Genomic DNA, 14,462 nt, shown 5'->3' with positions numbered 1-14,462 from the left:
TCATTACTATCCATTTTTGTTACTCTGTTTTGGCGCAACGGTTTCGTGTGAGGCTCTCGATGCATATCAAACTTTTTTATCTTTCATTTCTATGGTTTCATTTCCATTTGAGAATCTTTGATGATGTCCATGAAAGTTAATTTTAAATGTCTTCAAATTTTTCATGGCAGGTAAACATATCAGAGGGGAAAATATGATGTTATCATGTTTTTAATTACTTCCATGAACAATTTCGCTAGGGATTTATCTTAATCTTCAGTGTTTATTTTCAAGCGCAGTGAAAATGCTGCCAGTGTTACATAGAACGTACACTTAAGCTGATAGATGAGAAATGATACAAAACAAACGATTGAATCTGGAAATCTATGATAAACGAAATAAAATCTACCCCTAAAAGACAAAAGATTACCATAGCAGTTGACCTATGGTCGCTCTTCTAGTTATATGCGACAGCATTGGCAAGAGATAAGAGCTGTACAACTACACAGTAGGCAATACAGAAACATGGTCAATGTTTGGGCTCTGGGAGTTTTAAGATGGTAATGAGTCTCCGTTTCCATGTTGGATCACAAATACTAGACATAATAATACAAAAGAAAATTATATCTGCCCCCGTCCACCATTCAACCATTAAGGTTGATCCTTGGTGATGTAGAATAGACACCAAAATTCTGAGTAATAAGTGAATAAGACTGTCAAAGAATTGTAAAATTTGCTATTATGATCTGTAAAAAATATTATTGATTCTACCAAATTTATTTATTTGCAATAAAAAATGATTTATCTTGCAACTCCCAAGTAATATTGTCCAAGTATTTCCTGAAAAACCTTACTCTTAACACATTGGATACTAGCGTGTGGAAAAACTGTTTGGAGATTGATTCTGCAAAGCATGAAGATATCTTCATTTACTGGAAGAGTTTCTTGATAGGGGCCTTGTGTATCAATGCAATTATAGAATTTAAATAGACTAAGGATATAACCGATGGATCATATAAGTAGTTTAGCAGAAACATAAATGTAGATCTGTTTATTTATCACAATCAGGTTTAAGTTGAGTCAGGGATAGGTCCGGTTTGGATTTTTCAAACTAATCCCAATGCACATTTATAAAGCCTCGGCCTAACCCTACCAAAACTAAGTCAGGGTTAAGTATCTATTCTCTCAAAAGAAAAAAAGTTAATATTTTGTATCCTAGTTGTCTACATGGGCCGTCATTGTCGTGGGAAAAGAAGCATTCCATATTCGAGTGCTCCTCCTCATGAATGATCAACAATAATTAGCTGCTCTAAAAGGACCCCAAGTCCATCAAAACCAGAAGCATGCCCCTCGGTGCTTATTTGTAAGAGCTTAATAAGTATCAAGTACTGAATTGGAATCCCATGCATCCACCATCTCAACCCTTTTCCTACTCTCTGTATGTGTGTGTGTGTACTCCCTATTTTTCCCTATATAAGAGAGGATCGAATAAGCTTCAAACTACCTTGCATCTTAGAGACTTAATCAGAAGTAAGACAATGTTATAGGATGGGAGGACATATACAAGGTGGGGGCTTCCATAGTTCCACTATATATAGGGATGGCAATCGGGTTGGATGCAAGTCGGATCAAAAATTCATTAATCCAAATCTGGTCTATTGATTAAACATGTCAAAATTTCAAATCTAAATCCGCCGACTTCTTTATTAAACAGTTAATCTGACCTGACCCATATAACCTATTTATTAAATAAGTTAAACGGGTTAGACAAATTTTTAACGAGTTACATAGATTTAAATAAGTCAGAAACAAGTTAAGCAGATTTTAAACAGATTAAATGGATCAGATCATAATTCGATCTAATTATTAAACGGGTCAAAGTAGATTAAATGAGTCAAATATTTAAATCTGAACCAAACCTATTTAATAAACATGTTTAGATGGATTGATCTATTTACGACTCAAACCAATTTATGTCAAACTAATAAACCTGCTTAAAGTGGGTCGTTCGCAAGTCGGATTGATAGGTCGAATCATAAATTAACACCCTTAACGATAGCTCAAGCTTGCACTCAATAAGAGCTCCTTCGCAAGCAATGATCTTAGGCATTACATGGCCTTTAATTGCAACTAGGGATCAAAGAACACACCTGGCTCAATTGTTTAACTCTTTATCTCTTTCTTTAAAAAAATTCTGAGATTGCTTGTGACATCACTTTTAGTTTTGGTCATATCCAGGTCCGGGACTGGAATAGCAATGTTCAACATATATGGATTCTTTCTACCTTCGCGCAGTATTGCTGGTACCATTGAGTTAATTATGTTCTATGGTCGAAGTTCTACTCACAATATCCAGTTTGGTCTCCCAGGTTCAAACTCTCTCTCTCTCTCTCTCTCTCTCTCTCTCTCTAAAAAAAATAAAAAATTCAGGTTGGTCTCTCCCTTTTTTTTTTCTTTTTGAATTCACAGAAATTCCTTCTGTCGTTGTCAGATTATATTGTTCCTCTGAAATATACCCATGATACCTCAATCTTTCCAAACATCCAAAAGAATGCCATTGGCAGTTGTTACTTGATAACTTGTAAAGCCACATATCAGGATTAATGAATAAACTTTTTTCTTTAACTTTTGTCTGGAGCCTCTATAAATTTGAAAATATTGCTGTGCCCTTTCTGATGATTTAGATTTTTTAAGTCTTCAATTGAGACTTTGGGAATTATTTGGTTGTAACTTGTTAAAGCAAAAGTTAAAAGATAGAAAATATAATTCCATAACTTCATGGATTTTATGTGCATAATGGAGCATTCAATACTATACAACAATAGAGACAAAAAAAAAATTACTGAAAAACATCAAAGTACAATACAAACAGTAATAAATAGAGAACCATTCTTAAAAAATATATTGTTCATTGGACTGGAGACTCACATCCACAATAGGATTTGACAATTGTCAAGGCCTGAGTGGATCCTACTTGGCAGGCCAAGTCGTAGTGCACTTCTTGGTGGAAAAGAGCCACCTCTGATGATGGATGTGATTCTGAAGTCATGTAACACTACTCTATGAAGACTACTGAGCACCAAAACAGTCTGCTTTGTAAAGGCAATTTCAGACTAATCATTTGATCACAATGTTTCTCGTGTTGTATTTGCTGCAGATACAAAATTTCTTTCAATTCAATTACGTAGTAAATTCTTGTTAAACTTCTTGCATAATTAAGTTTTTAGGAGATCTGTTCTACTGGTTCTTTTAGTAGTAGATGAAGGAAGCAAAACATATCCAGATAGAATGTGACAACAGAAGCTTCCATAATCATTATACTATGTAAAGTTGCAGTAGAGAACAAAATGCAGAAGCTGCCTTTTAGATTTATCTGAATTGTATGTAAAATTTTTGGGCAACCTTAAATCTTTAGACATGTTGAGAACTATGAAAAGGAAGAAAAGAAAATTTTCGGACATGGATCAACTGTAGATTTGTATTCTCCTTCAGATTTTTTTTTTATAGTGAAAAGACAGCTTTTTATTACTTTTGACGAGGGTGCATCTCCATTTAGAAATGTGATGACATAAAAAAAACACCTTAATATAGCTAAGGTTTTTTTACTTATTTTTATAGCTTTGCTCAAGGTAGAACTTTGAGAATGTAATTTCAAAGCAGAAAATATCTGATAATTTTGAAGTACTCCGCAACAAAATTCACCATGTTGTACAGAGCTTAGCAAGAGATTAAATCTCGTAAGTTCAATTGCTAACGCCATTGTAACCATTAATAAATAAGGAAGTATAGTCTTAATTCAATAGCTGTCTCATAGGAGTCTAGAAGGCTCAATCGTTGAATTAGGGGACCAAAAAGAAGGTTTATAAACAAAATTTGCAGATTCCAGCCTTTGTTCATGAAATATCAACAAGCATTTAATTTTGAAAACAATATAACATAATTGAATAGGAATCATCAGAATGTTGGGCAGAGAGATGCAAAAGCTTCATTGAACAAGGTTCTTTGCACTAATTGATTCCGCTCTTTCTAGATGTCTTCTTAGCATCAAGTACCTGGCTGATGAAGCTCAATGATACACTATAGCTTTATTTATTTATGTTCTCTATTAATAAATGAATTATTACAAGAGTTACAATCTTTATAGATAATACAATTGCCAAAAACTTTAATAGAAATTTGTCGAGGCATTTGAAGAAAAAAATTTCATTCTTTCAAATGCATTCTCCTATTTACTTGCAGTTTGCTGTTTAAACTTTCAGACTGATCGGCATGGAGTTGCATTTTAATAAAGTGTATAATAGGATGAGGTTTATACGGTGGAGAGCCCCCAAATGCCCAAAGCTACATAGGTTGCAAAATTTCAGCTGGCAAAATACTATATCCAATCCTTAAACCATGTGCTTCAAAAATGTTACAGCTATGATACATAATAAATCACAACGATTAATTGTTTCTAGCCAAGGCCAATGAGCCTTTAAAATGAACAAAAGACAACATCCAGAACTACAACCAGCAACCAAGAAAAACAATCGAACCTTTTTTGTGAAGAAAACTGTAAGTGATATGGTAAATTAAACCTATTGGAGAACCAGATGGAGGGCAGTTTATTCCTTTTCTTTATCCCTCTGAAGTAAGAAGCTCTCATGGTTGAGCAGCTTACAGCAATAAAGAAAACAATATGCATTGCAATATTCGAAACTTATAGTTTATCTATTCAATGAACAAGACAAGCGGAATGAGGAGGCTCAATAGGAATGAATAGGAGCAAAGGATAATAGTTATAGAAACACTAGTGGATGTAAGCATCAGCACATGTTCTAGATGGTTTGGTGCCTTGCTGGTTTACAGCAGCTTGTGGACTCTAGCACCGTAGCAAGTGCATACGTATGGCATGGAGCAGATTAAATGGGACTGTGTTGATGATGTAGGAGGCATTGTTGCCCAATACAACAATATGTGCACCCCATGTAGCCTGTTTCTAAAAGTGGGCTACCTCAATGAAGTTTAGCAGACGAGCCTATGGGCTGACCTACACAGCAGGATGTTTTGGTTGGGAGAATTTCCACTCAGAGTAGAATTTCTAACGATGATGATGATCAGAGATGCTATAAGGTTCTTATAATGCGTGTCATTGTGCAAGCTTAATGAGATTATTTCAAGAATATGCTCTTCAAAGGCAATGAGGTCATCATACAAAGGAAACAAACCATGAAATGACCCAAAAATCAAAAAGAACTATTGCTCAACTACAATGTTCTACGAAGTCCAGGATGACAAATGCCAGCCCGATAATAAATGATAATAACATCCATGAAGCTTAAATACATTTTTGTCTTAAAAAAGTTCTTGCTAACACAAAACTATAAGGATTCTTTTTTGTACAAGGCAAAATAGAAAGGTAAAAAATGTTGTACTGACAAAGAATAGATAATTACAACTATATTTGCTAATATTAAAGCACCTCTATTAACTGTTGAGTAACTATGGACTTACAAATATCAACTTGACGGAAAACTTTTAGGCTGACATCAGTACTTGTATCCTATGCTGTCTCTCATACTTCACTGTACTTCACTTCTGCGGTTGTTCCATGTTTGCATCAACTAGCTCGGTGTATGATCTGAGTGAACTTAAGGAGAGCTCAAGGCAATCCAGTAAGACACGGAGCCATACTATCTGTTCAAATTCTTTCCTGCTTGTGGATATGGATCATTCCAGCACTCATCCTCTGCCACTGCATTTTTCCATCTTGTTAGGAAAACCCTCAGTTCCACATAAGACCGGCGCCTTACCTGCATAAAAGAACCTATCAAGCTAATAATCCTAGGATAACTAGTCATAGGTTTTGGATTCAGCAATATAGAGTATGAAATTAATGGGAAATGCAGAAAGCTAATGAAAAGTTCATGAAGCTTGTGAAAAGTCAGAAAAAGAATATAAAGCTAGAATTAATTGATCAGATAAGAAGCATGAGTTTTGGCAGATGCCTTCGATGGTTGACAAGGACTTTGTACATTTTGAGGTCAATGTTCTGATTTGAGATAACCCTAAGTTTGCAACAGTAGAAGAATTTATCAATGATTTGAAGAAGAATTTATCAATGCTTTGAAGAACAAAGCAACCGTGCTATGCAGATAAAATGTAAGAATGTAATGCTAATTCTGGATGAGCCCTAGTTTATGATGCTACATATTAAAATTTTATGGGTTCTGTAGGAAGGGCCAATTACAGGAATATAAGTTGAAGGAAGAATCAAGAAAAGTTTAGCCCTTAGCAGAAAAGGAAATGGATCCCTTAACCTATTCAGTTTCTCAACTTGAATTTGGGTGGTTCCTATAGAAGAGAGGGTAATAATGGGGTAGGTGAAGCAATCAGAGATCCTTCAGCCAGGGTTATCAAAGCTTAAACTAGTCAATAATGCTTGATGCAAAATGATGGCTGCAGAGTAACTCATAGAAAAGAGATCAATATATATGTAATATATTGGCCAAAATTGACTTTAAGATAATAAAATCAATTATTTATGGTCACAAAGCATGGCTTTGAAAACTTTAGGCATTGAATGGCATATAATAGGCCATTGGGTTGGTCGAAGGAGGAACAGGCTTATATATGAATTTTGCAAGGGCAGACACAATATGCTTGCACAGTAAGTTGTTTGGTCACCAAAGCTGATTACCAAACTGTAACCATAAATACTTGCACATCTCACATTTAGTGGTTCTTGTTGACTGACCGAGTGACTGCAAAAGCTTAAGTTGACATGGAAATGGTCAATAATGTATATTCCTCTTAGCAACCCTCCATGCGCCCCCCCCCCCCCCCCCCCCCCCTCCCAAAAAAACAAAAATATCCCCAGGCCTGGACCATGCATGAGGAGCGTTCAATGCTGATCACCTAAATCAATTTGGCAAACTACACAAGAAGCACACAAAGGTGGGTTGTTGAATTAATCATTCCCAAACAGTCAAGGATAGAAACTTTTGTACTTACTGCATATCTATCTGTGACACCAGATGATCCATGAGGCACCTGCAGGATTAGATAACAGCAATTAGTTTGGCTGAAAGATAGACTTTGTGGACTGAGGCATGAAAAACCCCTACCATTGTTCCCAAGTAAGATGACTCGGATACAGGAGCATGAGCATGACCACTTAATTCTGCATTTGGCTGCATAATAGACCATAATGCCAGTCAGATAACCAGAAATGTGGAATCCAAATTAATTCAGGCAGGGGTCAGGACCAACTGGTTGAAAAATGAATAGCTTTGGTGGTGTTTGAGCAGGTAGAGACAAAAGGAACAATACTCAACCAATGATCGAGCACCATGAAAAACTCAACATGTTCAAATTAAATTAGCACGAGACTATGATGCAGGTCGTAATTGGAGATTTATCAACATTCCATAATATCAGGAAAAGATTTGATATCTTACCTTGTTCTCATCAAAACCACCAAGTGTAGGTGTACCCATATGAACTATATATTCACTGTCCACCACTCCAACATTTTTCGTCCGATCACCCTATTAAAGAACATTAGACATTTATTTTATAATAGTATAAATAAACATGTTTGAATCAATCAATACCTGACAACAGTAACCAAGCTTCATGTCTAGGCCCCATGCATGAATCAAGTCATTCTGCAAAACGGATCAGGAAAAAGAAAATCCTTGAGATGATTTTATTCGTTGCAGTATGAAATGAAAATGAGATATACAATAATATACAGCAATCCACCTGGATCATATACCACACACAACGCCATGCAGCTCTTGAGAACACAGGAGCCATCATCTCTACCCACCTGCAAAATTGTTCCCACTAGTCAAAGACTCACAGCAACTACTTCATTGCTTTAGGTGCAGAGAAGGGTCTAAGTAAATTTAACAAAACATGAAGATAAAGATTTATGCAGCAAGAATGAGTAACATGCGCAAATACCTGTCATTTTCACTAAGCAATGCTAACAGGAGTAGTTCATAGCCGCATGCTACTAACATGATAAATAAAAGAGACACACGAAACAGAAAAAAAAAATCATACCCTGTGCATGGAGGTGCAGTACTGTTCTCATAACACCTCCCACCACCTCTCAACTTGTAAATTCTTCTGTTAATACAAAACACTAATTTCTTATATTTTTTGTCAAAGGACTAAAAATAGGCATTAGCAGCATAGACATGATTTATCGAAAACACCAGTATAAGTCAACAGTGAAAATGGCCAGCTCGTAATAATTACTAAGTCCAGACCTGTGCACATCTCCTTGCCTCCCACGTGCAGTGATTTGATGATGCACCTCTGATTTAGCAACATCCAATGCAGGTTGTGATATCTCTAACCCTTCCCTCTCAATGATTGATATATAACTGTAATATTCAAATATGCTTCTTTAAAAGGTGAAATTCAAATACAAAACTTGAAAAGAAATGGACATGTCCTCAGCTTGATATTATGGTTTCACACCCAATAAAAGGATCAGAAAAGGAAGAAAACTATTATTCTGTATTCACATAAATTACAAAAAAACAATCACATGAAATATGAAGAATTTCAACAAAAGGAATCATAAAACTAGACATGGTCAAAAACTAGCATTGTAGGCAAGATGAAAAAATGATATACAAGTTCTCCAATTGGAGATTTCGATTTATCACAATCATCTGCCTAAAATGCAAAAAAGCAATTTCTCAGAATTTAAAGCAAAACCAATAGAAAGTAGTTGTCATAAATAGAATACACAATGTTTCATTAAATAGTAAGTGCAGAAAAAGAGGGAGGATGGCGAGAAACATAAATTAATGGAAAAGATCATCCCTAAAAGATGTATGAGAACTCCTATGAAGTCTCATGAATCAGTTGATTCAGATCAAAAATGAACTGACGGTCATGAAACAAGAAATACTTCCTATACACTAATTACATGAGAGCTCATACCGTCCAGGATGAAAATGCTCTACTCCAAGATCTTCATCCCAAAGGAATATATAATTGTACTCAGCAACTATATCTGGATGTAAGAAGCGCTTGGCAAACCACCTTCCAAGGTAATATGATATTAAACATGGTTTAGATACCTCAACAGCAAAAGCTCAATTAAGATTTGCAAATAACTAAGTAGACATACCATTTTGTCTGATTGATTGCAGAGACATGTAAGGCACTATCAGTCCATTGTAAGTCTCTCCACTCATCAACCACACCATCATAATGGAAAAGCATTATAGTGAACTTGCTGGAGAAAAACTGAAACATGACAGACGAAAGAATCATCCATAAATAGACTATTGACATGCTGAGAACAGGACAAAAGGCATTCAAAGGAATTATCTGATTTGTACCTTCTCAACAATTTGATCCACAACTGTTTTTTGTTTTATTCCAACTGCCATGGCCAACAAGCTCTTAGATGCCTTTGCTACGTGCTGGTATAAACATTTTAATGAGAGTGTTTATGAAAAAAAATTGATACAATTAACCACAATTTGATATTACACCCAATACAGGGCCATCGATATTAAAAAAAAAAAAAATCATGTTATGGCAATAGCAAGGGCCAAGGGCTGAAACTCCCTTTATCCACCTATTTTTATTACTGACAATCAGATATAAATGTATGAAGAGTTTTACCTTTTCTAAGAAAAATATGATATTAAAGAACAATCTAATGAAAAGCACTATTGTAATAGTGATTAAAAGTCTCATCACGGTTAGAGATTGTGGAGAAGGCCAATGGGAAAAGTTATAGAAAGAAACATTTTTTTGGTCTGCAGGACTGCTCCAGATATTCTTCAGCTTTACATGCTTTCTCTTAAAAGTGATGGTTTTGATTCTAAGCAGATATCGACAATGCAAATTTTCTGCGACATATACTGTTGACTTATTTCAATTGGTATATCAACTTGAGCTACTAACATGTGTTCTAAAGGGTGTCCCTTCAACAACTAGTCAATTTTTGCACCACACATCATGCTTCCACATCATTATCAAGCTCTCAGAAAACTAGGCTAACATCATGTGAAAATATGGCCATCAAGTTGCAAGGCCCTGCTATGTTTCTCGGACAAACATTTAGGGTTAAATTAATAAAATTTGAACGGTAGTCTTGTTTTCTTTCATATAGATAAGCATATCCACAAGAAGAGTATAAAATCAAACCAAGCATCATTTCATCAGTATCAAATAGGAATTCAGCAAGCATCTTGAAGTAGCAACGGAATTCTGTCCTAGTGCTCATGAACCACGTATAAGATGTTGTGGTTGTGTTTCATTTTTAATTTATCAATCATACCCAGAACCATAGTATCGGAACTGGTACTCATGCTGGTAGGCTGGTGTTACGATACAGTACCAAAACATCCCATCCCAGCGCATATTGTAAAAGGGCAACCAGAGGGAGAGAGGGAGGAGAGAGAAAGGGAGAGAGAGAGAGAGAGAGAGGGAGGGAGGGAAGGAGGGAGAGAGAGGGGGCTCGGAAGCCCTCCTCTCCTCCACCTATCTACATGTTAGGCGGAGCCCTATTTCGTTTGAAATAGGGCTCGGCCTATTTTTCCTTTTTTGCGCTTCTTTAGATGAAGTCAACACATGGTGTGCCAACTTTACTTAAAGAAGCGAAAAAAAAGGGTCGAGCCCTGTTTCATTTGGGCGGGAGACCGAAGGAGAGGAAGGCTTCCGAGCCCCCTCTCTCTCCCTCTCCCCCCTCCCCCTCCCTCTCCCTCTCCTCCCTCCCCCCCTCTCTCTTTTCCTCTCTTTCCATCTCCCTCTCCCCCTCCATTGCTAGTTCTTGTTTTGCTTGCTGGAACTATCTTGGTCCGCCGCTGGTATAGCTCGGCACACCCCGAATTGGGCAGTCCGGAATGATTCCGCCATCCATGAATCATACAGTGATTATACGAGTATCTAGGCGGTGATGATTTCAGCCACCCATCATTTCATAACTATTAGGGCATGTTCATAACAGAACAAACAAAAGATGGAGTCACAATTCAGTCAACTGTTCATTCATAAATAATTTGGGACAAACCATATACAGACTATTTCTTAACACCAAAAGGAGAACCATATTCTGTCACTTCGATGCTTGAGGGTAAGTAATGAAAATCATTTTAGCTAATCTAACAATATACATATCCCATTCATGCAAGCACACTCCATATACTGTGGTATAAAGGATAAAAAATGATAAGCAACATTTGAAATGCAATCCATGACCAAAAACTAAAGGTTGATTTCTCCCACCTTTTTCTTTTGAGGGTGTAGAGATCCCCACATTGGTTGCATTTCTAAGTTTGATGTCCTGCTAACAATGCCTTGAGGCAATGGCTCACTCCCAGAAGGTTTGCATTGAGTCTGAAAACCAGCAGAAGAATAAGCTATATAATCTAGCTCTTATTATAAAAAGAGCAAACTCCCAAGATTAACATGATACAATAGATTTCTAAATCAAGCTGTATAATACGGCAAACCTTGCATAAAGTGGACAACTTATTCTGAGTTGGCTCAATTGCTCCCCATCCAAACAATATTCCCTGAATATTGGAGCTTAATATTATATCCTTAAAAACTAAATTGTACTTTATGATATATTAACCTAATATATGAACAAATGATGCACTTCTAATTACCGGTGATGGATATCTGCATTAAGGATAGAAAAGAGTCAGAAACTTCCAGCAAAGAGGAAAATTCTTTCAAGAACTTTCCTTTTTTGGTTTTTCTTTAGGGTAATTACCATCAGAAGTATGCAAGCCACCCAAAAATACGAGAGGGAATGAAAACAAAGCAAAAAGAAACTCAGAAAATGAAGCAGCAGTTCCTAACTCCATTTCAGTCAGGACTAAAGCATGCTATATAGCATAATGCAATCACGCAGCTATCAAGAAGACATGGAACCAAATATACAAACCAAAAAAGTAGTAAAAGATGATCCATTGATGAAATCACTTCTTTGAATAAGTTATACATGGATGGTATGTAAAAATTCTGTTGTATACATGAAACCTCTAGCGATGTATCATGCTCATAGCATGCGGCATGGGTAGGTCTGTATTGGCTCCATAGGCTAGAGAGAAGTGCACTCACTCTGATGCTTGCTCCAGGCTTTAAATTTCAGAAAAAAAATTAGCTTGCACAAATACCAAATATTAGGCACTTGGAAGGCTACCTATAGTAGAGCACCACAAAACTGGGTTTTGATCCCTAAAGCACTAACCAGTATCAGGCTTTCTAGTCATTATGTTAATAGCTTGAACCTAGAACTAGGAAATTCATACTAAACAAGAGACACGATAAATCAGCAGTTATAACATAATTTACATTAAAAGAACTTCTGCATAACCAAAATGTAGAACACATAGTATGCTGCAAGTTCTGTGGGAAATATATTCAAAAGTCAGAAGCAAGCAAATCATCAAAATGCAACTTTATTAAGTGGGGGATGCTAGATCATTCAAGAGTTTCCCATGTTAACTGGTTGCAGCCTGTTGTATAGTACATCTAGAAGGCACACTGTGTCTCTGTATCTTAGAGAAACATTCTTTCATGATCAACATCGAAATCATGCCACATAAGATATCACTATCCCTGGCATTTACTTGACAATACAATGAATAGTCAGAAATGCACCTCGTTTGTGCCATGTCTAATACTTGAATGGTTATATTTGTAGGTAGAGAAATGTTTCGAGAACCCATCTATGAAACACTGATTTCTGCACCCTGTTACCAACAAATTAACTCCATTGTTTTCACATCTTTCTCCATTTCTTTGGGACCTACATGCCAGTTTGAGAGTGTAGTAATCAGTGTTTCAGAATGTGATAGCATTTAGCCTTGCACTCTGCAGGCATCACCTCTATTCAATACAAAGTTAGGCTGTTACAGAATTTCCATATGTTGATGTAAAGTGTCACCTTAGTGCACAAATAAAGGTGTTGGACACATGACTCAATTATTCTGCAACACAAAATATCAGTCACCAGAAAATTGATTTGAAGTAGTAGGATTCTGACTTTTGAGAACTACGGTTAAGCATATAGGGTAAACTGACATCTTAATCTGGTAAACATTTTGAGTCAAAGAACGAAGTAATCAACCATGTTTTCCTTTCAGAAGCAAATTGACCAAGAAAAGCCACTATAGAAGATCGTTTAATTTAAGTATGGAAATGAAATGCGGAATACAACGAAAATATATATGAGCAATCAAAACACTTTTCTATGCACAGATGATATAAAACTATTGTGTTCGCATAAACTGACAATATAGATAATCAACTAAAGTGAGAAAACCAACCATACTTTGTTATTAGCAAAAGACGGAGTCCCCACAAGGCAGGCTACACCGAGGACAGCACCCAGCAGGAGAAAGCTGCAAAAATAGGCTCTCTTGCCTCCAGTATCTTTGAGCATAGAACCCTGCCAGGAAAATAAGGCAGAGAAAGACATCTCAGCCTCAAATGGAAAGAGAAGGCGCACACGCACAAAATGTGTTATCACAAACTATAGATTCTTGCAGGATAATTTCCCAACTGTAAGTTAGTAGTCAAACAAAATCAATAGTTTCATATATCAAGCAGTTAGATAGAATGGTACATGAAATAAATTGAACAGTGATAATTCACGCCAGAAAACGATTTGCTCATTTATTTTGTTTTCAGTACTAAATAAAAACAGAAATATTCAATTACTAATCAATTTGGGTTTGCTACAATGCTATTACGCAACATGTTCCAAAATCCAATATTTTCACTACAGATGCATAAGATAAAGTGATAAATTCACTGCTAATCAATTAATAATTAATGTGTACAATTTTGATGCAGAATTTCTCGAAACTACTGAACTTAAACCAACTTACCTATCTAGAAAGAAGCATCACAAACCCATTTTTGTACGAAAGGAAACAATTGACATAAAAAATGAATATTTATACATCACAACAGAGACTACTGAACATTAAACAAATGAATTGAAGAATAATTTAGAGCACTAGAAACCAGAACCAAACATACATATGGAGATGAGTTAGAACCCCTTACAAAATTAGGCAGCCTCATCTTTCCTTGGCAAACCCCACAACTACATGCAAAACAAACAAAACCCATAAGGAAAAAAGAAAACTTCAGAAAAAAGAAATCCCCGAAGCTACTAGCTCAACAGAGAAATCTTATCAATAATAAAATGAATCACATAACCGAGAAAAAACAGAAAAGAAAGGATGCTCTCACCAGAAGCAAACCTAACTCCAAAAAGGGAGAGGACAAATTTCTAGATGGGTTATAGGTTCCAAAGCAATTAGTTTCGACTGGGCGTTTTGCCGGTTTGGAGAGAGGAAGAAGCGTACAGAAAACAAAGAGGGAGGAAGGCGGCGGCGGCGGCGGCGGAGCCGGCGGAGGAGGACGAGGAAGTGGTGGCTTTCAGTTCTCCGGTGACTACTAATCTTAACTCCACCGAGGGAGGAAGAACCTGGAAGAGT

The 14,462-nt window shown here is 36.4% G+C and overlaps 1 protein-coding gene across 2 annotated transcripts; it reads right to left on the bottom strand.

The window, feature by feature from the left end:
• Positions 1–5,233: 5,233 nt before the first annotated feature.
• LOC103706547 lies at positions 5,234–14,462 on the bottom strand. 2 transcript variants are annotated; one of them, XM_026804458.2, is made up of 16 exons: positions 14,215–14,462; positions 13,999–14,065; positions 13,286–13,402; positions 11,454–11,516; positions 11,227–11,337; positions 9,330–9,413; positions 9,116–9,234; positions 8,926–9,027; positions 8,241–8,357; positions 8,032–8,097; positions 7,726–7,792; positions 7,575–7,628; positions 7,419–7,508; positions 7,086–7,151; positions 6,973–7,011; positions 5,234–5,771 (listed from the first exon to the last, which is right to left on the bottom strand). In XM_026804458.2, the coding sequence occupies exons 2-16, from the start codon at positions 14,041–14,043 to the stop codon at positions 5,652–5,654; spliced, it is 1,260 nt and encodes a 419-aa protein (XP_026660259.2). In that variant the 5' UTR covers positions 14,044–14,065; positions 14,215–14,462; the 3' UTR covers positions 5,234–5,651. The 2 variants fall into 2 exon arrangements, with proteins under 2 accessions (XP_026660259.2, XP_026660258.2); XM_026804457.2 differs by having other exon boundaries at positions 14,026–14,065.

This window comes from Phoenix dactylifera, chromosome 14 (genome assembly GCF_009389715.1).
Source record: "Phoenix dactylifera cultivar Barhee BC4 chromosome 14, palm_55x_up_171113_PBpolish2nd_filt_p, whole genome shotgun sequence".
NCBI classification, from domain to species: domain Eukaryota; kingdom Viridiplantae; phylum Streptophyta; class Magnoliopsida; order Arecales; family Arecaceae; genus Phoenix; species Phoenix dactylifera.
Note: the sequence above shows the minus strand (reverse complement) of the source record. Positions and strands in the feature narration are given on the sequence as shown.